The sequence below is a fragment of the Marmota marmota genome, unplaced genomic scaffold (assembly GCF_001458135.2).
Source record: "Marmota marmota marmota unplaced genomic scaffold, marMar, whole genome shotgun sequence".
NCBI classification, from domain to species: domain Eukaryota; kingdom Metazoa; phylum Chordata; class Mammalia; order Rodentia; family Sciuridae; genus Marmota; species Marmota marmota.
The window spans coordinates 32838897-32863631 of NW_026000240.1; the positions used below are offsets into that span (position 1 = coordinate 32838897).

Below are 24735 nucleotides of genomic sequence, written 5' to 3' on the forward strand. Positions count from 1 at the left end.
TCCTAACACTAAAAAGAAGGAAGAGAGGACCAGAGAATGGGGATTCATCCATGTGAATAAAGATAATAAGTGGAAATTAAATGCACAGGGCACTGAGCTGTTGCTCAAAATATTACTTGTGCTGTTGTAAAATATTTTCAGAAAAGCACCTGCTATGGAAGGAATACTTTGACTGACTGATTGTAGTCCTACTGGTGGGCTCATACTTGCTAATATCTATCCAGAGGATGGATCACTGAAGGCTGTATAATGTGCCAATAACAATCCAAAAATAAGAAAACTTCCCCCCCAAAAATGGGATCTGTCATCTTAAAGATTGGGTACACTTTACCCAAATACCTAAAGTGTCTGGAACTCATAAATATATCTTAGTGCAGGTAGACACTTTCTAAGCAGGGGTAGAAGCTTACCCCACCCATGTGGAAAAGGCAACAAAAGTTGTCAAGTTCTTATTAAAAGATATTAAGTCCCCCATTTGGCTGCCAAGTTCTATCCAGAGTGGAAAAAAAAAAAAAAACATTTTAGCCCTGAGTACTGTAATCCCATATTCTCTGGAGGCTGAGGCAGGAGGACCACAAATTTGAGGCCAGCCTGGGAAATTTAGCAAGACCCTGTCTCGAAATAAAAATAAGAGCTGGGCACAGTGGTGCACACTTATAATCCCGCCAACTTGGGAAGCTGAGGTAAGAGGATTGCAAGTTCAAAGCCAGCCTCAGCAATGGCAAGGCACTAATCAACTCAGCGAGACCCTGTCTCAAAATAAAATACAAAATAGGGCTGGGGATGTGGCTCAATGGTTGAATGCTCCTAAGTTCAATCCCCAGTACCCATTAAATAAATAAATAAATAAATAGATAAATAATAAACACTGGGGATATAGTTCAGTGTCCTACCACTGCTCTAGCAATTGCCTAGCATACACAAGGCCCTGAGTTCAATCCCCAGCACCATAAAAGTAAGCAAAAATAAATAAATAAATAAATTTTAAAAAAGCTTTAGCTAAGATTCGTCAGGAAGAGCACCTCACCTGGGACAAGGCTCTGCCTCAAGTGGCCTGAAATTAAACCCATTTAAAATTCGTTCAGGGGAGCTTTTCAGATGTCCACAGTAAGCACACTGTCTCCTCACTTTGAATATAAAAAAAAAACTTGTTAAATATGATCAGAACTTAACTCAAGTAGCTAATAATGTGCAGCAGTTTGCTTCTTCGAGTCCTAGATTTCCATCCAATGAAATTCTGCACCCGTTCACCTTCAGGAACCAAGTGCTGCTCAAGACCTGGAGGGAGTAAGGACCAGTCACCAAAGAAGTGCACTGATCCTTATATTCCTTTTTAATAAAAAGGCTGAGTAATTGAGCCCTTAAAACAAAAAAGCATGTTTTGTATTTGCTTTATATGACTATTCTGATACTTGGAAGGATAATTCTTTAGTCTGAATTTAAAATTCACCACCAAACAGCTGTGAGTATTTAAGGCCCTTCAGGTCAGGTTATTCCACTCTATTTTCCCCTTGTGATACCCCAGTTCAGCAGGAACCAGCCAGTTTGAAACATTAACACAAATTCCACAAGATTGTGGAATGGTAATCCCACAGTAGAGAATTGAACCAAGCATTGAGACAAGATCTCATGCTTGACTCCTTGTGTAATTTCACCTGACTCTTGTTTTCCACAATAATCAGATGAAGTGTGTTTTATTTCCTCATTGTGAGTCTGATGGTCAAAAAAAAAGAGCCTTTAGGAGAGGCCTCTAGCTTGTCCACCATAGAATGCGGAGACTAATCAGAATCAAGAATAGCCTGAAGAAGTCTGATCTTTGTTCTTGAGATTTGCAGAACTGAAAGGCATCTCGTGATCAAATTGTGACATTCAGCCATTAACCTCCACCTGTGAGAAGTCAGCCACTAGTCTGTGATCACCCATCTCCTATATAAACCACCCCTAAATCAGCCTCCTGACAAGATGGACTTTGGACAAGAGTCTTCCCCCTTCTTGATTAGCCCACTTTTCCAATAAACTATCTTTCTTGCCTTTCTTTCTCTCTCAACTGGCCTGACATGAAGTGAGCAGGTGGACTTCAGTCTGGCAACACAGCGTACCTGTCCAGAGCAAGAGACCATAAGGCGTCCATCCTGCCCTGCTCCATGCTAGGCTGGCTCCATGAACTGCAGGGAAGATAGCACCTCCCAGGCGGGGGTTGAAGAGGGTACAACTTACCCAAAAATATCCCCCTTTGCCCCATCTTCAGGAGAATTCTCTATCTTAATGAGAAACTTAAGGAAAACTGTGACAGGACTCAGGGAAAAAAGGCTGAGTAGAATTTTGTAGACCAGCATTTTACTTGCCTCACCCCAGTCACAGCCCTATTGGGGATGTCTCAGAGCCTAAGCCCACTCCCAAGGCCCCTCCCTGGGGAACTGACAGTTTCCTCCTTCCATATACATTGCATTCAACCAGTGCACCAAGTTCCCTTAGGGCACCTAAATATCCCTCAAATCCATCCATAGCTGCGGCCCGGGCCACCTCCTCCCATGCCTCCCAGTCTGCAGCTGCTAATTCTTTTTCCACCCGGTAGCCCGGCTTAGATCCCTCCACAGCATCTCATCCTATTTGGTACCCTTGTGCCACCCTCTGACCATAGAAAGGTCCTTTAACTTGCTGGCACATATTCTACCCCCTCCTCATCTACATTGTATTCACTGCAGCTCAGACATCTTCTTCCCGAGTCTGAGTTAGGCACCCCCAGGTGCCCATTGCCACAGATTGTATGGCCAGAGCCATTAATGTGTGTGTTTCCTTGAAAAGACCAAAGGTATCATGGGGCAGGGTCCAGACTGTCTTGACTACCTAATACACCCAGCCCTACTGCCTGCCCCAAAGGAGATGCTCGTGAATGAAAGCTGAATGGATAAATGAGAGTGGAAGCAAGGCTAGGATGACCACGCTACCCAGGCAGGTCTTCAGTCAGTATGGGGTCTAAAAGACACGGCTGAAAGTGGGTTCAGGGAGATATTTGGGGCAAGAGTGACTGTGCCAGTGTTTCCTCTGCAGAGCTGTGTAGCCCCCACTCCTGTCTTGAACTACGAAGAGAGGGCATCTCTAAGATCCATGCACTTACCCAGAAAGGACAGGAATTAGGGTCTCAAGCCAAATAAAAGGAGGTGATTGAGGTGGATTCCTAGAGTCTCAACCACCTCTTGTGGGTTACATTTTCTCTTTGTGTAAAGCCACTTTACAGTTTTCAATGGGGACCACAATGGGGTGTGAGAAAATCGGAGTCCAAAGCACCAGCCACCTCTACTACCACTCCTGCAGAAAGTGAGCAAGTGCAAAAGCAGGTCTCTCTGGGCCTGGGAGACCTTGAACCTCCAGACTCTGTGGGTGGTCTCTGACCGCTCCACTGCTTCTTCCTAGTCCTCCCAGCTCAGTGGCAGCTTCCTGAACACCCTGGCAGGCGTCCAGGCCTCCGAGGAAGCTGCTGCCTCTGCCACACCATTACCATCACTGCCACCGCTGCCGAGAAAATGCAATTACAACAGACAACAGCCGCTGCCTCACTTGAGCCTCACATCCACACCTGGAACTAATTAACTTAATTAGGCCTTAATGAGCTACAATGGTCTGAAGGCCTATTTTTACTTAATTATCTGCTAATGTGTTTGGCATCCAGAAGCCCCAACCTAGAGGATGGTTTGGTAGTAGCAAAGTCAGCCACTTCTTCTCCCTATACAGTGACACCCAGAAGTGATGCCCGTCTGCCAAGAGTGAGCGCCAAGGACCTAAGTTCCCAGGAGTAGGGAAGACGCAGGAGCCACAGGCCACCACTGCAGGGATAGCAGTCTCCCCACCACCCCAACCCCAGCTTTAGTATTCTGGCTGCCTTGCCTGAACCGAAAGGCTGAAGCCACACTGGGCTCTGCTAAGAATATGACAGGCATGATCTGGCTCTCTTTCATATTCACAGATCTCTGGCAGGAGAGGACAGGGGTTCCTCCAAGTCCTCTAATGGGGCGGGCAAGGCTCAGCTCACTGGTTCACTTGAATCTCTGGATTTCCAGGACTAGAGGGCGACCATTGTCCTAATATAGAGACAACACATCTCTGTGCTAAAGATGAATTAAATCAAGGCAGCCCTCTTTCTTTGGAATTCCAGACTTAAATCTGACAATGACTGCCTTAGCACTCCACCCCATCCATCCCCAGGCATCTAAACCCTAACATGGACAACTCAGAAACCTCAATTTCCCAGTCACCAGCCTGTACTTCCCAGCATCCCGTTTCTACAAATGGTTACACCATTTGCTCGTGAGCTCAAGCCAGGAACTAAAGAAATGCCCTTGATGACCCTCCCTCTCACACCATAGCCAACCTATCAAGAATGCCCTTGGTCCTGTCTTTAATAATATTCCCAAATACCAGATTCCCAGCACCTCCCAGTGAGCACCAAGTCCTCAAAATCTTGCAGTGACTCCCCATCTCTTTTATAATAACTTACCTGGTCCTTAGCCCATGCAGCCTACAGAGCCCCAGACTGCCTCTCTGGTCCCATTCACCTACTTTCTCTTCTCCTTGCCAAAGTCACTTGGGCAGCCTTTGCACTGGCTGCTCCTTCTGCCCCTGATCTTTGTATCCCTTGATCACTGCAGCCTTGGCCTGGCCCAAACCTACTTTGTCCACCACCAACAGGTCCTAGCACACCACTCTGTTACAATCTTCTGCATAGCACTGGTAGGCATCTGACAATGTTCTTGTCCTCCTGTCTCCTCCCAACGAGAGCAGAGGCTCCATGAGCGGGGTGGGGACTTCTTCTGCCTTGGTCCCTATTGAATCTTCAGCCTAGAAAGCCACAGGCCTGGCTACACAGTAGGCCTTTACGATGAATGGATGTGGAGAGAATGCCTTTATCGTTCCACAAACAACCAAAGTCCCCAGTCCCTTCCTCAAGCTCCCCAGGGCCTACACCTCATACCTGAGTATGGCATTCCCAGATCCCACACTGCACTGTGGCCTCCCAGCCCCTGCTCACATCAATCCTACCACCTCAAGTACCCTTTTTCCCATCCCTCAGGGTCTGCAGGTACTACTTCTCATAGCCATACATGACCAATATGGAGAACAGGAGCTCTACCTGTTGGAATTTGTGAGCTTAGCTTGACCCTTGGCTTTAGTAGGCATTAACTTCTGTCCTCCCTTTGAAGGGAACTACTGGGGCCTGTGTCTGTACAGACCCTGAGACCATGAGCCTCTAGAGGCAGTAACCCTCAATCTCTGCCTGACCATTGCCCCCCCATCCCTGTTCCAATAGCTAAGGCCAACAAGGCTGAGCTGAAGACAAATATCTGCAAAAGGGAAGAAGTAGGGTAAGTAGGCTTATAGGGGTTCCCAGATATGGGCTCTGTCTCACAGCTGCTCAGGGTATTGATGGAGAGTCACTTCCATGGCATGAAAAGCACCCTCCAGGGCTGGGATTGTGGCTCAGCAACAGAGCACTTGCCTCGCACGTAAGGGGCACTGGGTTCGATCCTCAGCACCACATAAAAAGAAATAAATAAAATAAAGGTATTGTGTCCACCTACAACTAAATATATATAAAAAGAAAAGCACCCTCCACCTTTTTTTGGTTTTTTAGTACAGGGGATTAAACCCAGGGTCTGGCGCATGCTAAGTGTTATGGTTTAGATATGAACTGTCCCCCAAAAGCTCATGTATAGAACAATGAATGTATGAAAATGCATGCAATTAAGTTTAAAGGTGAAATGATTGGATTATGAGAGCCTTAACCTAATCGGTGCACTAATCCATTTGTTTGGATTAACTGGGTGGTGACCTGTAGGTAGGTAGGATGTAGCTGCAGGAGATAAGCCATTGAGAGCGTGCCTTTGTGGTATGTATTTATCCCTGGTGAGTAGAGCAGTCTCTCTCTGCTTCCTGATTGTCACCCCCTTCTTCCCTGATATTCTGCCTCATCTCAGGCTCAGAGCCATGGAGTCAGCCATCTGACACCTCTGAAACCGTGAACATCAAAGAAACTTTTCTTCCTCTAAAATTGTTCTTGCCAGGTCTTTTTGGTCACTGCAATGAAAAAGCTGACTAAAACACTAGGCCGGCACTCAGTCACATCCCCGGCCTGTTTTATTATTTCATTTCATTTGACAGCATCTCCCTAAGTTGCCTAAGCTAGACTCAAATCTGCAATCCTCCTGCCTCAAATAAGTAGCTGGGATTATCCGTGTGCACCTCTGTGATTAGCAAAAAACCCTCTTTCTTGAGGCAGAAAAACCCCTGGGAGCCAGGCTGAACTGGGCTAAGTGTCTCTCTGGACAGAGGTGGGTGTGGTTCCTCTATTCTTCTGGCAGCCCAGCCCCTTGCTGTGGATCCTCATCTCATTATCTCACAGACGATGCCCAGGTCTTAACAGAAATCTGACAGTGGGAATGTAGTTTTTATTTTGTTGTGACTATTGCCAGCCTCCTCCTGCCTGCCCTGCCTGTGCCCTGCCTGCAGGTCAGGGCCCGTGGGAAGACAAACCCCACCAGGAATTTCCTCTGCCTTAGGCTGGGCCACTGCCCTTCTAAACTGGAGTGTCCCTGTCTCCTGTCTAGGAGGCCTGAGCTCTGGGGACCATCACATACCTCCCTACTCAGTAGTACCCAAGCTGGATCCTGTTCTCATCAGTTTAGATCCATGTGGCCAGGCCAAGAGAGATTTGCAAATGCTCAGTAAGAGGGAGTCACTGACCTATAGGACAGAAGTGGGGGTTTGAGACTTGGCACTGCCCTTTACAGGGTCTTTCTTGCCTTCTCCATTTCCCCACCTAAGAAGTGGTGATGTTCTTACTATTTAACAGCATGATGTCACAGCCCATGAGATGGAGTCATGAAGTGCCCTATAAACCCAACACTGGTGACTTCACTGGGTTTGCTTTTGAGATGAGAGCAGGGAATGGTGGGCTTTACACACTAGGCTAGTCTCCTAGGAGGCTTACAGTTCCAACACTGTTTAGCAGAGTAAGGGACACAGGGAGACCAGGGAATGGGCTCCCTCTCCATCCCTGAGGCTGTGATATTCACAAGTGGGAAGGCCATTGGCAGTCTCAGGAGGGTCAGAATGCTGCCTCTTAGACTGGTGGGAGGCAGAGGGAAAGATAAGGGTGCCAGGAGCCTGAGGACCCCCTCAGTAACTGTAAAAGCAGCCCTGGACCCTCCTCAGGAAAAGAACACACAGGACAGGAGAATCCCCCGGGGCTGAGGGTGATATGCCCTGGTTTGGAGAGTTCTCAGCCATGCATACTGCCTCTTAGGGTCAGCACAGCCATGACTGGATCTACCACCTTCCTTGTTCAAAGCTTCCATCTCCCCACTAGTCCAGAGAGGATAAAGTAATCATCCCACTTTTACCAATCAGCGGCCTCTCAAGACAGTGGCTCTTGGAAGTGGAAAAGCCCTAAAGAGAGACAGCTTTCTTGGTGGCATTCAAGGCAGAAAACTTGTGAGCAGAGGGGCCAATTTCAGTCACCCCAGCCAACCCACAGATGCTGCCTTGCCCTGTATTGGGGGCTGGGGTGGCAATGCCCATGTGATGACAGTAGGCTCAGTCAGGGACTCCATCAGCCCTGGGAACTGCCTTTCTGCTCTGGTTACTGCCAGGCTATCAACTGCCGCGGTCACCCCACACACAGCAGCCTGCCACCCGCCCACCGCCTCACTCCCAAGCAGTGACAGCTGCTGAGGCCTCCATGCTGGAACCAAAATTGAATGAGCATTTTCACAATGTTGCCTCCCGCTGACAGCTCCTAATTGCATGTTGAAGCCATGTGATGGAGCCCAAGTTACACTAATTATGTCATTACCCTAATTAAGTAAATACTGTACGTGCTAATTGGCTGAAATCTCTTCAGGGGGATGGGCACAGAGAGAGGAGGCTGGTGTCCCCTGAGATTCTACATGGGTGGGCTGGAGGTAACAGATGCAGGTGGGTGCTTCCCTCCCTGGGGTCACCAGATAGAATTCAGGGAGAATCCTGGGCCTTAGGGTCTAGTTTCTTTCTCCTGCATATGAATATCCAGTTTTCCAGAGACATGCATTAAAAAACTCAAGGTCTATGCTCCAGGGAAGGAAGCAGAAGTATTAACCACGTAGTCAGAGATCCAGGCCAAAGGCCCAGGCTTTGGTCCCAACAGGTTAGTGATCTTTTTTTTTTTTTTTAAATATTTAGTTTTTAGTTGGACATAATATCTTTATTTATTTTTATGTAGTGCTGAGGATGGAACCCAGGGTCTCACATAGGCTAGGCGAGCACTCTACCACTGAGCCACAATCCCAGCCCCAACAGGTTGGTGATCTTAAATAAGTCTTTTCCTCTCTCAGCGGGGGCCTCTTCCTGTTCCCCATCTCAGTCAACCCAGGTCCTGTGTGTTTTCAGACATTCTGGGCATAGGGGCATCAAAGGAACCCAAAGTCCAGTCAGGATCAACTAAAGCACTGGCATCCAGCTATAGGATACCAATTATATATCTAGCCTGGGCAACAGGAGAGAGATAGTATGACAACCAAGCTAAGCCCCAGTCCCTAAGGGCAACACCAGTGTGAACCAATAGAAGAACAAGGAAGTCATCCCCAGGTAGGCATGTGAGATGGGATATCTGAAGAAGCCTGGGGGGCTTCCTGGAGGAGGAAGAAGTCATTAACAAGTGGGGGGGTCAGAGCTCAGTTCATCTTCAAGGCGTGATTCCTAAAATATCAAACTTCTTAACCACGACGTTTTGGGTGTGAGTTAGGAGAAATAAGACAGCAACCTCTGAAGGAAGTTCTCCAGATGAAACATTAACCCATTTGGAGACATTGGGGATGCAGGAGGAATGCCAGCCCTGTGTCAGGAACCAAGATGGAAGCCCAAGCATGGCTGAAGCTCTCATCCTGCCCTAAGAAGATCAGCATGGACCAGCTTTCAGGTGGGCCCCAGGCCTGCCCTGTCCTTCCACTGGGGTTATGGAGAGGATTCCAAAGCCTTGGAATTGGGACTAGTCCTCCAGCAGCTGGGTCTTCTCACATCCTTAAAGGCCAGACAGTGCCCAGCTCCCAAATGTGCTCAGGTGCTTCCATGTAGCCATCAGCGCTCTCCCAGCTCCGTCCTGCCTGCCTGCTGCCAACTCTACAGACATATGCTACAGCTCTGCACCAAGCAAACACCACATGCTCAACTTTGATGGGCAACGCTCCTTCCCACTCATTTAGTTACTTCCCAAGGCCACAGACCCAGCACACCTCCTCCCCCTACCCCAGCCCTAGACTCCCCCAACTCCCAGGGGGCCTGAGCCAGTTCCCAGGCTTCCAGTAGGTGACAGCCATTCATTCATTTGCTGCTTGTCTCAAGCATTCATTCATTCCCCACTTTGTCTGGTTCCCCTGGGCTGGCTGCAGAGCAAGAGACAGGTAGGAAACCAGCCTTTCAAACATCTGTACTTTACTCAAATGGCTCAGGAAAAAAAACTGTGTGCATGTGTAAATATAGAGAAAAAGAACAGAACAAAATACTAACAATAGTTGAATATTAACAACAGTTGAATATTTGCTGTAAAGGATATATGGACGCCTTTCATATTATTCTTATTCTGGACATTTTTCTGTAAGTTTAAAATTATTTCTAAGTAAAATAAAGAAGGAATGGAAAAGCCCTTTCCTTTCTGAAGGCTCCTGGTTCCTGGGGGAGTCAGCTGGAGCAGTGGCAGTGGGTTGATGTGGCCCTGCTGGGTGGGGCCAGGAGGGCTTCCCTGAGGAGGTGATAAGTGTTGGGTTAGGCTAAGTCCAAGTGGCATCTAGCTCTTAGCCCCCGTGCAGGATGAGTCTGGGAGACCCATCTCCCTGGCAGATTTAGGCAAGCCCACAGCTCCCCTCTGGCTACTCTCCAGAAAATGTGCACAAGGAGTCTAGTGGGACAAGAAGGGGAAATTCCCTTGATGAGTGTGTGTGGGAGGGTGGCTGGACTTTCTGTGCCTCAAAGCCTGAGAGGAGGCTGGACCATCCCAGGGTGCTCTGTGTGTGTGTCACCTGCCCTCCCTGACACAGACTGAGCCCAATCTGACTTCCCCAGGCAGTGCTCTTGCCTGTTACAGCAGCACTTGGCAGCCAGAGGGAAGTGGATCATTATTCCTCTTTAATTAGGTCTCCATAAGCCCAAGAATTGTGGGCTGTGGTGCAGAGGCCTCTGGTTTGGGTGGGTCTAGGAAAGGGCAGCTGCTCTGGGTCAATCCCTAACAGCCTCTTTCCCACCCCATCCCCTCCTATACCCTGCTTCTCCACTCCTTTCATCCCCATTCGTCTGCTTTCTCCCCAGTTACCACCATCCTCCTCTCCTCCCTTAGGACCCCAGATGCTCTTCCTCGGAAGGGGGCTTCCCCTACCCATTCTCCATTATGGTTTCAAACCATAGCCCCAGGATAAGCCCCCATCCTAATCAACCATTCACTCCCCCAAAAGACAGTGACCCCAGCATCCTGATATGTGGTCAGTCATGGTGTGTGGCCCAGGGTTTTCAGAGCTCTCAATGAGTGAGGGTTAACTCTGCCTGTCCCCACAGCCCATCTCCTCTCCCCTCCACCTTAGGCTGCCACTTCAGCCTGAACTGCCCCAGAGTAGCCCTGCCTTCCACTCAGCAGACTGCCCAGGATGCTCAGGGATCACGCACCTGGGGTCAGCAGGGCTGATTCCTCCCTTCAACACCTTTGTTCTCCCGCCTTTGTCACTGGCCCTATTCTCCCAAGCCAGCCCATCAGCCTAGTGAGCGAGCCTTGCCCTGTACCTCTCCCTCCCAGCCCCGCTCCTGCATGACCTTTTACCCACTCAAGTCTTGGCTTCCCCTGGGACCAGAACCTGGCATGGGACAGGAGTGGGGCTCTTCTACTCACCCAGCCCAGCCACCAGCGGTCAGCAGCCTGCCCTGCAGCCCAGCCTCTCCCTCTGATCCCCCTCCTGCCCACGCCCCCTCACTTGCCCAAATCTCCCCATCATCCCTGCTCCCCCGCCCCAACAGCCTCTCCTCTCCCGATCTGGCCCCCTCACCTCCTCCGCCCCCTCCCCATTTCCTCTTCCCTCCTTTCTCAGCCCGTCAGTCCCGGGAGTCAGGCTTTATCTCTCCGCGGCTGGCTGGCGTGTCGTCCTCCCCTCCCTTCTCTTCTGTCTCATCCTCTCCCTTCTAGTCCCCCTCCAGCCTCCACTCCTTCCCCAGCTCACCCTCTCCCTCTCCTGCTGCCCCCCTCTTTCTCCCCCACCTCTTTGTTTCAGCTGAGAACCAGCTCCTCGGGACAGTTCCCACACTGCAGTGCCTCTGGTGAGGAGACAGCGCCACCGAGGTGAGCTCTGGGGTTCAGGGACACAGGCATGGGGCAGTCAAAGCCTGGGGGGGGGGGGGCAGGTGGGGAGAGTGGGCAGTCCAGACCGCAAAGCTTCTCTGCCCAGAGCAATGGGAACAGCAGAGTGCCAGCTGCAGGTGCCCCGGTGGTGAGCAGGAACAGAGGGTGAAGGGATAGGCTGACCGGAGCTGGTAGGCTGTTCCTGCCGGGAGTGCTTGGCTTCTGTTGTAGGCTATTCCTACCCGGGGTGATTGGCTTCTGTTGGTGGCCCTGGGCTGAAGGAGACTATCAGGAGGACCTAAAGGGGGTGGAGGGGGCTGGGCTGATCAGGATATCCCACCTATGAAGGTTTCAGTGAACACCCAGTCCTGGAGCTCAGGACTCTGACCCTTGCCTCTGGCAGGGCTGTAGCTGTAGGGTTGCTAGGTGGCAGGAGTGGCATAAACCATAGGGCTGTGAGCCACCACAAGTGCCTATCCCTGGCGGAGTTTGGTTGCCGGTCATAATGTGTTGAATCTGTTCCCACTGCCCAGGTTCAGGGGAGACAGAGGAAAGAGCTTTTCCTCTGCCACAGCTTACAGGTTTCCCTCCGAACTACTGATCCCCAGAGCCACAGAATCACAGGGGGAGGTTAAACTCTTTCCCCTCCTCTGGGGGTCTTTGACCAGCTCCCCCCAGACAAGGTCCCAAGGACGGTGTTACCCACCATCACAGGCCAGTGCCCAGATGTCTCTGCAGTCAGTTTCCTGGATCTGGGCTGGACAGGGAGGAATGGGGGTCTGTGAGCAGGGTTGGGGCAGGTGTGGGGAACAGGTGGCAACAGAGCCCTGACTCTTAAAGAGAAGCTACAAGTGCATTTAATGGGACAGCCCAGGGCCACGGGAGATCTGGGCAGATGATAGAAGTGGTCTGAAGGGGCAGATGCCATGCTGGCCCCACCCCTTTCTCTGCTGGAACTAGGGATGAAGGCAGGGCTTGCCGGGATCAGGACTGAGAAGCTCATACCCTTCCAAGGGTTCTGCTGGTTTCTGAAGGAGGGAGGAGGCCAGGAGTATGAGGACAGCAGGGAAGACCTTCCCTGTGGGTGCATTCTGGGGGCTGGCCCCAAGCTACCTGGTCAGGTCAGGACCAGGTCCTACAGCTCCCTGAACCCCCAGAAGCCAATAGTAGATCATATCATGGTGATGAGTATGATCTCATAAGGCAGAGATGCTAACAGTAGTGGCCCCTCTAGGACAGGACAGATGGAACACATTTCCAGGAGCCAACTCCCTCTTAATCTTTGGCCAGAGCCTCCTCATTTGAACAGAGAAGCAGCTGCCACCACTACTCCTACCCTCTGACTCTCTGGCAGAGCAAAATGTACAGAGGTGGAATCAAGAGCTGTGGGCATGAGCTGGTGCAGGGCTGAATGTTCCCCACAACTTTCCCAGGGGAAGTGGGAGAGCAAAGCCTCAGTATTGGCTCTAGTACTCACCTGGGAGGGATTTGACCTTCAAACATTGCTGTCTCTGATAAAAAGTCCACCTCTCCCAGCTGGGTACAGCTCACTGCAGCTCCATGGTCCTATCTCACAAGTGGCAGCCTGCCTAGGTCACTGGCTTCACACTACCCAGGAAGTGTCAGTATCCCTCCCCGCACCCACGCACAGCCCCTCTTCTCCCATAACACACCCTAAGTCCTTTCACCCAGCTAAGGATTCCCAGGCTGGGGCCAGGACAGTCTCCCCTCCCCAGTCTGGGCTTCATCACATCCTTCACACATGATCAGAACCCAAAGGGAGGGAGGCTGGCATGCCTATTTCCCTAAAACAGAAGAAGTGCTCTTCCAGACTGAGTCATCAGCTTACTCTAGCTCCAGGTGACCCCAATCCCTAGTTCCAGAACCTCTCAAGGCACAGTGTGCCATTAAAGAACCAAGTCCTGGGCTGGAAGTATAGATCACTGGTAAAGTACTTGTCTAACATGCACAAGGCCCTGGGTTCAATCCCCAGTACAGCAAAATAAAATAACATTTTTTAAAAAGCTGTGCCCTGTCAGTGCTAGTCTAATACCAGTCGACAGGAGATTGCTCAATTGACCTGTCTGTGAGTAACACCCACAGCTAGCTCTAACCCTGATCCTGCCTGGCAAGAAGGGGGCCTCCCTGAGGTGAGATCTCCCTGTGATTCCCTTTGAAAGATACCAATACCTCTCCCCTCTCTCCCTGACCCTTCTACCTACACAGAGCTTTCCACCTGTCCTGCTGAAGATGTGAGCAGAGCAAGGATATTGCCCCCATTAGACAGAATGAAAACTGGGGCCTGGAGATAGGAAGGCATTAAGACCAGGACAAGGACCTAGGACCTGACTTCCATTCCAGGGCCCTTTCCAGGTCACTTAACTGCCACCCTAGTGAGATCCTACATGAGTGAGAGGTCTGTATGACCTCTAAGCATCTACCAGCTGACTAGTCCCTTAGGCCCCAAGTCCTCAGGGCCCCAATAACATTCCCAGGGACAGAGGGATAGTTGCTCCTAATGAAGTTTGAGCTGGGGCTTCCAGTGTTGGTTCCAAAGTCTTAAAGTGTTGCCCAGCTAAAGGCTGTGGGACAAAAAGGAGGTGAGAAGGGGCTCTGGGAGTCCCATGATGCACTGTATCCACCTCTGACCTCCTATCTCTTTGCATGCCTTCATCCACTACCCCCTACAGTAAAGAAGGTGACCCACAGCATCAAGTGCTAAAACAGCCAGGCATGATGGTTGCTATAGGGGTGGGGATATGGCTCACTGGTTGAACACCCCTGGGTTCAAACCCAGGTACCAAAAAAAAAAAAAAAAACAAAAAAATTCACCCTGCCAAAATATCCTTATGAAATCTGCCACTACTATTAATGTAAAGTTAACTCCCTCAATTGGGCATACAAGGCCCTTTGCCAACTAGCCTCTGCCAGCCTTTAAGGCCTTCTTGTCCAATTTATTCCCAAACATTCTAACTACACAAACCATATGTCTCCACTTGGTAAGGGGCACAGCAGAATTCAGAGGCCTCTCAGCAACAAGTCATGGGTTGCACTGGACACACACACACCCATGCATGCACATGCAGGTGTACATATAGCCATATACGTAATGCAAAATCCCACTCAGCTGCATGTGGTTTTCTACCAAACCACACATCAGAGCTTCCCCTCTGTACTTAAGAGAACAAATCTGTTTTATGGATCTCTAGAGAGGCCAAGTGGTCATGTCACCATACCCAAGCCCTTGAAGGGTAGCAGAGAATTGAAGGGCAGCAGAGAAGGCAAAAGTATATTCCCTGACTCTGGTTGAGCTCTTGCTTTGTCCCCAAGGTGTCTGAGCCCCAGAGATTACCAAAGGATTACCAACCAGGTCCCAATCAGGTTCTCACCCTGCATCTGTGGTAGACATGCTATGCAGCCCCAGACAAGCCACCTTCTCTATTTCTCCAGCTATAAGACAAAAGAGGTTTGATAAGCTGACTCTAAAGGGCTGTCCAGACTCACTGCTGAACTCATGCCAAGTGCAGAGAATGGAGGGGTCTGTGAGGGCTGCAGAAAACCGAAGATGGGGCACTATTGGTGGCGAAAACTTCCAGCCAGGGAAAGCTTCAGGAGATGGAAATGAAGTGAACACAAGGGCAGCAGGAACCTGAGCCAAGAGAGACAGAAGCCAAAAGAAAAAGGGGGCACACTTTAATGATCTATAATCGACATTTATGGAACAAACTATGAGTCCTATTGTGTACTCACCACAGGGGTTTACCTCATTTTGTCATCTAAACTGGTCAGACATATCCTTTACCATCTCTGGAGTACTCAGTGAACAAATACAATGGGTTAAGCTCACAAACCAGTAAGGGACCCAATTCAGACTCTGGCCTTCCCTACAAACCCAGGTACAGGGAGGGGGTCAAGGTAGACAAGGAAAGGCTCCAAGGAGACCCCACCCACATGCAAAGATCTCAGCAGGCATGGAGGCAGATGTGCATTAGCAGCAGCTGAGCTGTGCTGATTACCTGTGTGAGCACTCACAGGTGCAGTCCCACTCCTGGTATGCCCACCATGCACATGCACACCAGGGACAAAACTGACAGGCCCTCAGGCCCTCCACACGCTCTTGCCTACAATTTGGTATCCTGTGCTAACACTCACATTCCCAAAGGCAAGGACTCAGTCTGGGAAAGGGCACATCTAAGGACAACAGTATCCCTGTGACCCTGGTCAGCAGGCAATCTACATCAGGACAGAAAAGAAAGGAACTCTCTCCCTTTTTCCTAAAGGAGGTCCCCAGAGCCCAGCTTCCCTTGTTCACCTCCCTCCCAATGCCCAGAGCCTGCTCTGTATAAGCCATATCCCCAAGTCTTGAACCTTTTGCTAGTTAGGCTGTCCAGAGTCTAAGTGGGAAAGGGAGGCTCTTCCCAGAAAGAGGGCATGCCATCTCTGGCCTAGAGCCCGTTACCCTTAGGACTGGGGAAAGACCCACAGGAGCAGCCCCAGGCCTCACTGTTCTCTATGGCTTTTTATTCCTATGTGATTCTACTGCTCACTCATATAGGGATTGGAGCCGTGGCGCACGGTGAGGATAGCCAGCGGAGGGCTCCAATACTGAACAAGAAGGCCCGAAGGAAGCCAGGATAGTGGCACCTCCTTCTGTCAAGCCAGGCTGCCAGCCAGGCCAAGGGAACAATTCCACTGCTGCTCTCCTCCCTACTCACCTCTTTGCCCATCGACTCTAACAGGGGAAGGGGCTTCTGGACCCCTTCATTGCTCTGACCCACCCACCATCCCAGTCCTGAACACCATCACTCAAGGCTAGACCAGGGCCTAAACTGTGTTCCCAGAGGAGTGGCTGAAGGACCTGGGGATGTTCAGCTTAGGAAAATGGGGCTGGCACAAGAAAATAAGGTCCAGTGTCCTGTGGGCTAGAGGAGCTCCTAGACAACAGAGGCCTAGGAGATAAGATAGATTTCAGCTCAACCAAAGCCAAGAGCATCCAGATACAGAAGAGATTTCTTGGTGGCAGGTAGTAAACATCCACCCCAGTGAGGCATACTTGCAGGAGTACGACAGACTATGGCAAAGGATGCCACAGGGAATCATGGTTGAATGGGTGACAGTCCCTAGGCCTGTCCTCCCTGGGATCTCTGCTTGCCTACATCAAGGCTGTTGGGATCCAGGCTCAACTCACATAGAGTCCAGAAAAACAGGCAAGCCTCATCCTGAGTGTGTCAGGATGAGAGGGGTATGGGAAACTCCATCAGATCCTGGCACTATGACTATAGCCATCCCACACTCCCTTCCCCAGCAGCTCCCTGTGAGTCTGTACTGAGGGAAGATGCACTGAGAATCCAGTGGTCCTTTTATTTATTCGTTTTTGGTAACAGGGATTGAACTCAGGGAAACTTAACCACTGAGCCACATCTCCAGCCCTTTTTTGTATTTTATTTATAGTCAGGGTCTCACTGAGTTACTTAGAGCCTCACTAAATTTCAGAGGCTGGCTTTGAACTTGCGATCCTCCTGTCTCAGCCTCCGAGCCACCAGGATTACAGGCGTGCTCCACTGTGCGCAGCCAGTGTGGTTCTTTTTATTTTCAATCTCTCTAGCTTCACTCCACAGAAGGCGGAGGTGAGCAAAGAGACTGCTCAGAAAAGAACAACAAAGACAAATAAACTAGCCAAGGGGCTTGTTCTATCCTCAGAGCTAATTGCTATTATGACAGAAAGTAGGCCCTAAAGCCTGGTGAGGCCCTGGGGACCAACTCTGGTATTCCCTAAGACCCCGCCCCAACGCCTCTTCTGTACTCTCAAAATATGACCGATGATGTCACTGAGGCCGCAGAAACAGAAGGTGGGTGTCCATGACATTGGTTCCTGTTGGCCCTGTGTACAGCAGGTGTGCTCCACCTTGAAGGCGGCAGAAGAAGGTGTACGAGTCATTGTGGGCTAGGAAGGTAGCCACATCCAGGCCCTCAGCAGCAGCCTGGATGGTAAGCTCAGGCATGACCCAGGCCCCAGCAGCTTCTGTGGGCCCATCCTGCCCATCGGTGCCACCACTCAAAAACAACACATCAATAGGCCCCAGTGGCCATCTTCCTAACTCTGCTCCAACACGCAGGGCCAGTTCCTGGTTCCGGCCACCCTTGCCTGAGCCGTGCAGCTGCACCGTGGGCTCACCGCCAGCTAGCAAGCAGACTGGGCCCCTAGCCTCTGCCACAGCCTCCAGAACCTCCTCCAGCTTCAGATCTGGGAGCTGGAACTCAGCTGCCAGCTCATGGAGTTTTGCATCTTCCTCCACAGAAGCACCAGCCGTGGATGAGATGAGGCGGGCTCCAGCCACTCGGGCTAGCAGTCCATAGAACTGGGCCACACTTTTCACATCACCCTGTATGGCTGTGCTCAGGACCATGGCCCGGTAGCCCAGCACCTCAGCCTGCTTCTGAGCCTCAGCCAATGCCAGCATATTAGAGCCGATGATCACATTGAGGACATGACCACAGGTGTGTGGCCCACGGGGGTCAGAGTCAGCCCGAGAGAGCACAGTCTTCACAGAACGTGGCAGGGCAGCACGAAGGCCATAGCGATTGAGGATGTACAGGCAATCTTGCACATTGTGGGCGCTGGCCACAGTGGGGCCACTGGCAATGACCTCCACAGGGTCCCCCACCACATCTGACAGGATCAGACTCACCACCTGTGGAAGGGCCACGGGGCAAGGGTCAATCCCACCTTCTTCTCATCCCGGAGAGCATAAGAACAAACTTCCCCTTAGGTATCCATCATCTGGTACACTTCCTTGATCATATCTAACCATTCTCAGGCAGGCTCACAGAACACCTGGCCATGGGAACTCCCTCTATCCCTCTGGGGCCCCTCCCAGGCCTTCCCCCAGCCTGGTCCTGTAAACTCTCATACCAGGTCCTTGCCTGTATGCTGGTCTAGGCTTTCATGTCCCAGACACATGTAGGCAGTAGCCCAGAGCCGCCTAAGGAAGAAGCAACTCACGTACCTGGGCAGGATAGGCAGCCTGAGCCAGCCCTCCACCCTTCAGTTGTGACAAGGCCTTCCGCATGGTGTTCAGCTCCTGGATGGTGGCTCCATGGGCTGCCAGCAGCTTAGTGAGCATCTGCTTCTCCTCCAGTGTGATAGGTGGGATGGGGGAAGGCAGCAGAGCAGAGCCCCCACCTGCAGAGACACAGCCTCAGGCACAGGAGACATCCCAACCCAGGGAACCAGGCAAGCAGTGGTGGACAAGGCCACATGAGGGAAGTGGTCTGGGAAGGTGGAGTTAGACTGCCCCATGAGGACAATTACCACACCCTGGCTACCAGATGTTGTCCCCTGCCATTCCCTAAGAACTTGGAACAGAGGTAAACAGCAGAAGACCAAGGAAAGAGTTGGAGACCTAGGTTCGAGCCCTGGTTGACACTGGTGCAGACAGCAACAATAGATCGAAAAGCTCTGCTGATATACTAGGTCCCGTGTTAGGTTCCCCCTCTGTACCTAATTATCATCACCCAACAATGTGAGTTGGTGTTAGGGAGGATCTTGCAGCTCAGGGAAGGACAGATAACTGGCCCAAGGCCAATCAGGAGGCTCCAGGTTCCTCACTGCCTCCTTTGCTCCCAACTCCACACATTCCTCCCTTGCTCCCAACTCTTAGATCATCCCCCTTGACTGAGAGTTAATCAGATCAATCTCTCAAAAACCTGGTATTTGGAGCACCCTCCAGCCTGCTGTCCTGAGCTAACCTGAAATGAGCACAAGCAACAGGTCATCAGCTGTAAGTCCCTCAGCCAGCTGCTGGATGGCTAGTGCGGCCCGCAGTGCATCATGATCTGGTAAGTTGTTCTCTGCACCCTCAAATACTTGGACACGGCTGTGTGGTTTCAGCAACATCTCCCTGAAGAGGAATCAAATAGAAAGTAAGAGATGCAGAGGGCTCCTCTCCTCGTATCTGATTTCTCAGCTGCATAGGTGAAGGGGCATGAACAAAGATGACCACTGACACCCATCCTGGAGCCAGACCAGACATAGGAAGAAAGGTAAGCTGGTGAGGAAGGGAAGTCTGAGCCCATGTATTCCCTTCCTCCAGTTGGACAAAGGGGAGCAGCCCTCCATGCCTCCTTACTGCTTGCCGGCACATTCCATGGCAGCACGGATCCCCTTGGGAACGCTGATCACACCCTGCACAAGATGCTGGCCCAGTAGCTCCTCAGCTGCTGCTGCCATGCCCAGTACAGCCTTGCCAAAGCCCACTAGGTAGAGGTTTTGCCGCAGCTGAAAGCTCCGGTCCCGAACCTTCAGCGTTCTGCCATCAGGGTCCAAAGACAGTGCCTTTTGCAACATGGGACCTGGCTGCACGGCACCCACAGCACTCTCAAACAACTGTTGTGCATGCTCTGCCAATGCCACACCACTGGCCAGCCGGGCCATTGGAGCCCCCCAGATGAGTTGACGCAAGGGGGCTCGAACCAGACAGGGCAGGACCTGAAGGGCTGTAGCCATGCCCCACTGCTCTCAGCACCACCTTGCATCCATGGCTGCCTGGGGGAAGAAAGCATATTATGAGGCTAGAGATGGGAGGCCCCCCACAACCACCCCTCTGAGGGCTTAGGGCCAGTGGGCCCCATAGCAGCTGCTGCAAGAATGAGCCTCTGATAGCTCAAGGGGACTTCCTCAATCCCACAGCTACCTGACCTCAGTCTCCTCCTTGGATCCCAGCCCACCACCCAGCCAAGTCCTCCTCTTCTGCAGACCATACATCAGGCTTCCAGACACTCTGTCCCAAGTCCAAAGTTCCTGTTGACTGGGCCCTTCTCCTAGATCATCCCCCTTGGCTGGGGTTAATCATTCACAAAAGGAGCAATTCCTACCAGAGGGTTTCCACTCCCCCTTTTCCACCTCCAGCATTTCTAAGCCCTGGTCCAGGGGGTAACACCCACTTCTGGCACTCCAGCCTTGCTTCTTTACCATTTCTGCTGCCAGGAGGCTGTTGGTCACATCAACCGACCCTGAGTCCACTGACCTCCAACCTGCTCTCTTTCATTAGCTCATGGGACTGGGCTGGGAAGCTTGGGAATGCAGGTCTGTGTGGGGAGGCTACATGTTCATCAGTGCACTGATAGGCCAGGTCCAGAGTACATCCTCAAGGCACACAAGCTGAGGAATCCCAGCACTCAGGTAAGTCCAGCAAAGAAGACCAGGTACAAGTCAGAAGTAAAGGCTAGCTCACAGTGAAACTTAAGGAAGTCCCCAGGCACTGCTTGAGGCCACGTACTATGGAACCCGATCTGCAGGAGAGGAAAAGATGCCCTTCTACCCACAAAACTGGACAGACCCATCCCTGCCAAAAACACCCATTCTGGCTCTGACATAGCAAAACAAGTCCTGAGTCACACCACTTGTAGCGGTGAGAGCCCAGTGGCTGAAGCAGGAAAAAGTCAGGTTCCTATCACTGAGCCCAAATATTCATTTTCCCCATTGGGCCCAGAAAGGTTTGAGGTGAAGGTCAGGGAGCAATAGAGGGGTTCTAGGACAATAAAACACCAAAGGGCTCATCTATAAAAAGACATCAATTATTTTCATTGTTTTATATTTTGGTGCTAGAGATTGAACTCAGGGCCTCTCACATGCTAAATATGCACTCTATCACTGAGCTACACTCCAATCCCTAAAAAATCACCTACTTTAATGAATAACTACCATTAATGCTGCAAGCTGATTATATCAGCAAGTGTGGAGGAGGAGAGTCAGCATTCCAGCTCTACCAACAGGTTTTCTGGGTAGCTGATGCACCTCCATTTCTCCCACTGGGACTCATTTGAAAAATGAGTTGAGGTGAGATTAAAATTAACATTTGGGCTGGGCACAGTGGTACACACCTGTAATTTAGCAGCAGGAGGATGGCAAGTTCAAAGCCAACCTCAGCAACTGAGCAAGACCCTATCTCAAAAAACAGGGGTTGTAGTTGTGACTCAGTGGTAGAGCGCTTGCCTAGCATGTGAAAGGCACTGGGTTTGATCCTCAGCACCACATAAAAAAGTAAATGAATAAAATAAAGATATAAAAAAATGTTGAGAGGCCTGGGTTGTGGCTCAGTGGAGTGCTGGCCTAATGTGTAGGCACTGGGTTTGATCCTCACCACCACATAAAAATAAATAAATAAATAAATAAACAAAATAAAGGTAGTGTGTACATCTACAACTAAAAAAGATTTATTTTAAAATGTTTAAAAAATAAAACAAAAGGCTGGGGATGGACCTAAGCAGTTAAGCACCCCTGGGTTCAATCCCCGTTTTTTAAAAAAAAAGGACGGGGGAGCTTTAGGTTGTGGCTCGCCTAGCACATGGGAGGCCCTGGGTTCGATCCTCAGCACCACATAAAAAATAAAGAAAGAAAGAGAAAGTATTGGGCCATCTACAACCAAATAAATAAATATATTTTTAAAAAGATTAAAGATTAATGCTTGCCGGGTAGAGAAGAGGTAGCCGGCTCCGCGTGGCCCAGTGATAGACAGCACCTGCCTAACAAGTGGGAAAGTCCTGAGTTTGATCCCAAGCGGTCGACCTAGCTCACCCCTCAACACCCTCAGGCTTTCTGAAGCCATCCAATGTTAACACAGAGAACACAAAACACAAGTTTATTCCATACCCAAACAATATGGCAATTTCCATACCTGTGTTACTTACATTACCTAGTTCTCAGCTTTTCCATAAATTAAGATTAACCCTGCTCCACTCCTGTGGTGAAAGGGAACACAAAGAGCACCTCCACAGAAAAACGACCGGATTTCGCCAGGGGGATCCCTGGGGCTTGCCCATCAGGCTGACTTTCATAGCCTGAGTGAACCGTATAACTATTTTCCATGCGGACAAAGGCCGAAATGACCTCAATCTTGCTACTAAATACCAGAATCCAGGGCAGGGGAACGCTCAAGGCTAAATTTGCCAGATAAAATACAGGACGTCCCGTAAAATTTGAATTTCAGATAAGTAATATTGTAGTAAAGTGTCCCACATAGTATTTGGAATATTCTTATACTAAAAATTATTAATAGTTTATCTGAGATTCAGTTTCACTGGACATCCTGAATCTTTATTTGTCAAATCCGCCAATTCTACTCAGGATAACAGCATCGTAATCCCAGGAAGTTCTAGTTCAAAATACAAAAAAAACCAGAACGATCAGCGTTGACTCCTCCCAGGCACCAGGTGGGACTGCCAATTCCGGTTTTCGCTGCCCGCAGATGACTCGGAAGTGACGTCATCCCGAAGTCGCGGCCCGGAGCCTTCGCAAGGGAAATACCTGCTGTGTAATGCCAGGTAGTGACGCGAAGAATACGGGCCAGCTACTGTAGACCTGCCCTCAGCTATACTCGGGATTGCCTCGGAAGGTCATGTGTGCTCCAGCCGCAAGGACTTACCATTCCACAGCTACGGGCCCAGCTTCCAGCGCTGGCGACCGGAAGTACTCGCGGGTGGGCAGAACGGAGTCCGGAAGTGGGAATGAGGGACGCGTATTTGGTAAGGTTCTGACTCTGCTCGGACCGGATGCCCTGAAAAGATGCTTACGGGACACCAAGTCTTCGTCTTTGCCTTGAGTTCTCAATGGATTTCAGTTATACGTCCCCTTTTTTTCACCTTGTAGGATGTAATCAGTGATTAAATATATTCTAAACTCTTGTTAGGAGCCAGGTATCGAGCTGGGCAAATGGACAGAATCGCTACTTTCCCCCAACCCACCCCTTGGAGCCCCGCCCCGCCGATGGCTATGATCCCACAACTCGTTGGCGTTTCCCCTGTGTAAAATGACTACTCTGCTTTCAAGGAAATAAGAAGAAGAAAAAAAAACAGTTTATCCTGAGTCAAATATGAATGACCATGGCCTGGGAACAGGGATTCAAATTACATTAAATTGGCATATGCCCCTGTGAAAGAGGTAGTGTGAGCTACTGAGGATGGAGTACAGAGCCTCCCTCGTGGTAGACAGGCACACTACCGCTGAGCTTTGTCCCCGGGCTTTTTTTTTTTTTTTAATTTGTTATATATGACAGCAGAATGCATTATAATTCATATTACACATATAGAACACAATTTTTCATATCTCTAGTTGTGCACAAAGTAGAGTCACACCATTCTTGTCTTCATGTACTTTATACATGTACATTAAAGCATTTTTGTCTTCATACATACATGTACATGTACAGGGTAGTGATGTCCATAGCATTCCACCTTCTTTCCTACCCCCATTCCCCCTCCCTTCCCCTCCCTCCCCTTTGCCCTCTATAGAGTTCATCTAATCCTCCCATGGCCCCCACCCCCAACCCCATTATGAATCAGCATCCTTATATCAGAGAAAATTCGGCATTTGGTGGTTTTTTTTTTTTAAATTGGCTAACTTCACTTAGCATTATATTCTCCAACTCCATCCATTTACCTCCAAATACCATGATTTTATTCTCTTTTAATGCTGAATAATATTCCATTGTGTATATATACTACATTTTCTTTTTTTTGTTTTAAGAGAAAGAGAATTTTAGTGTTTATTTTTTAGTTTTTGGTGGACACAACATCTTTGTATGTGGTGCTGAGGATCGAACCCCGGTCGCACGCATGCCAGGCGGGCGCGCTACCGCTTGAGCCACATCCCTAGCCCACCACATTTTCTTTATCCATTCATCTACTGAAGGGCATCTAGGTTGGTTTAGTTATTGTGAATTGTGCTGCTATAAACATTACTCTGGCTGTGTCCCTGTAGTATTCTGTTTTTAAGTCCTTTGAGTATAGACAGAGGGGTGGGATAGCTGGGTCAAATGGTGGTTCCATTCCTAGTTTTCCAAGGATTCTCCATATTGCTTTCTATATTGGTTGCACCAATTTACAGTCCCACCAGCAATGTATGAATGTGCCTTTTTCCCCACATCCTCGCCAACACTTTTTGTTTTTGTATTCTTGATAGCTGCCATTCTGACTGGGGTGAGATGAAATCTTAGAGCAGTTTTGATTTGCATTTCTCTAATTGATTTTTTTTTTTTTTTTGAGGAGGGTTATTAAACTCAGAAGCGTTTAACCACTTGGCAACATCCCCACCCCTTTGTATTTTTGAGAGAACATCTCACTAAGTTGCTTAGGTTCTCCCTAATTTGCCCAACTCAGCCTCCAACTTCCTGTCCTCCTGCCCTGCCTCCTGAGTATGTTATGGGTGTGCACCACCACTCCCAGCTCAGATTTTATCTTCTAGCATTCTTAGCTTTAAGGTTGGTGGAAGCTAGAAATAATATATTCCAAAAAGTTTATTAGTTACAAGGATATTAGGTCAGATAAAAAGTTAAGGTAAATGGCTAGTAAAGAATTTAAAATAGCCCAAGATAATTTTGACTCTTTTTTTT

General features: G+C 49.8%; 1 protein-coding gene and 1 long non-coding RNA gene across 4 annotated transcripts; one reads left to right on the plus strand and one right to left on the minus strand.

The window, feature by feature from the left end:
• Positions 1-15024: 15024 nt before the first annotated feature.
• Positions 15025-22821, minus strand: Glyctk (glycerate kinase). 2 transcript variants are annotated; one of them, XM_015487081.2, is made up of 5 exons: positions 22771-22821; positions 19477-19892; positions 19097-19248; positions 18355-18530; positions 15025-18039 (listed from the first exon to the last, which is right to left on the minus strand). In XM_015487081.2, exons 2-5 carry the CDS (start codon positions 19851-19853, stop codon positions 17173-17175), a joined length of 1572 nt encoding a protein of 523 aa, XP_015342567.1. In that variant the 5' UTR covers positions 19854-19892; positions 22771-22821; the 3' UTR covers positions 15025-17172. The 2 variants fall into 2 exon arrangements, with proteins under 2 accessions (XP_015342567.1, XP_048650632.1); XM_048794675.1 differs by lacking the exons at positions 18355-18530; positions 22771-22821 and having other exon boundaries at positions 17870-18039; positions 19477-19886.
• On the plus strand, positions 20312-23239 carry LOC125613642. 2 transcript variants are annotated; one of them, XR_007344207.1, is made up of 2 exons: positions 20312-20528; positions 22559-23239. It is a non-coding gene; the product is annotated as an uncharacterized LOC125613642 (long non-coding RNA). The 2 variants fall into 2 exon arrangements; XR_007344206.1 differs by having other exon boundaries at positions 22594-23239.
• The last annotated feature ends 1496 nt before the right edge of the window (positions 23240-24735 follow it).

Excerpts from the sequence above, each read along its gene's own strand:
- Glyctk (XM_015487081.2), bottom strand. The coding sequence starts at position 19,853 with ATGGCTACAGCCCTTCAGGTCCTGCCCTGTCTGGTTCGAGCCCCCTTG. Across the intron at positions 19,249-19,476 it reads ATGGAATGTGCCGGCAAGCA|GGAGATGTTGCTGAAACCAC; the intron begins GTAAGGAGGCAT and ends ATTCCTCTTCAG. Across the intron at positions 18,040-18,354 it reads AGGCTGCCTATCCTGCCCAG|GTGGTGAGTCTGATCCTGTC; the intron begins GTACGTGAGTTG and ends GCCCTTCCACAG.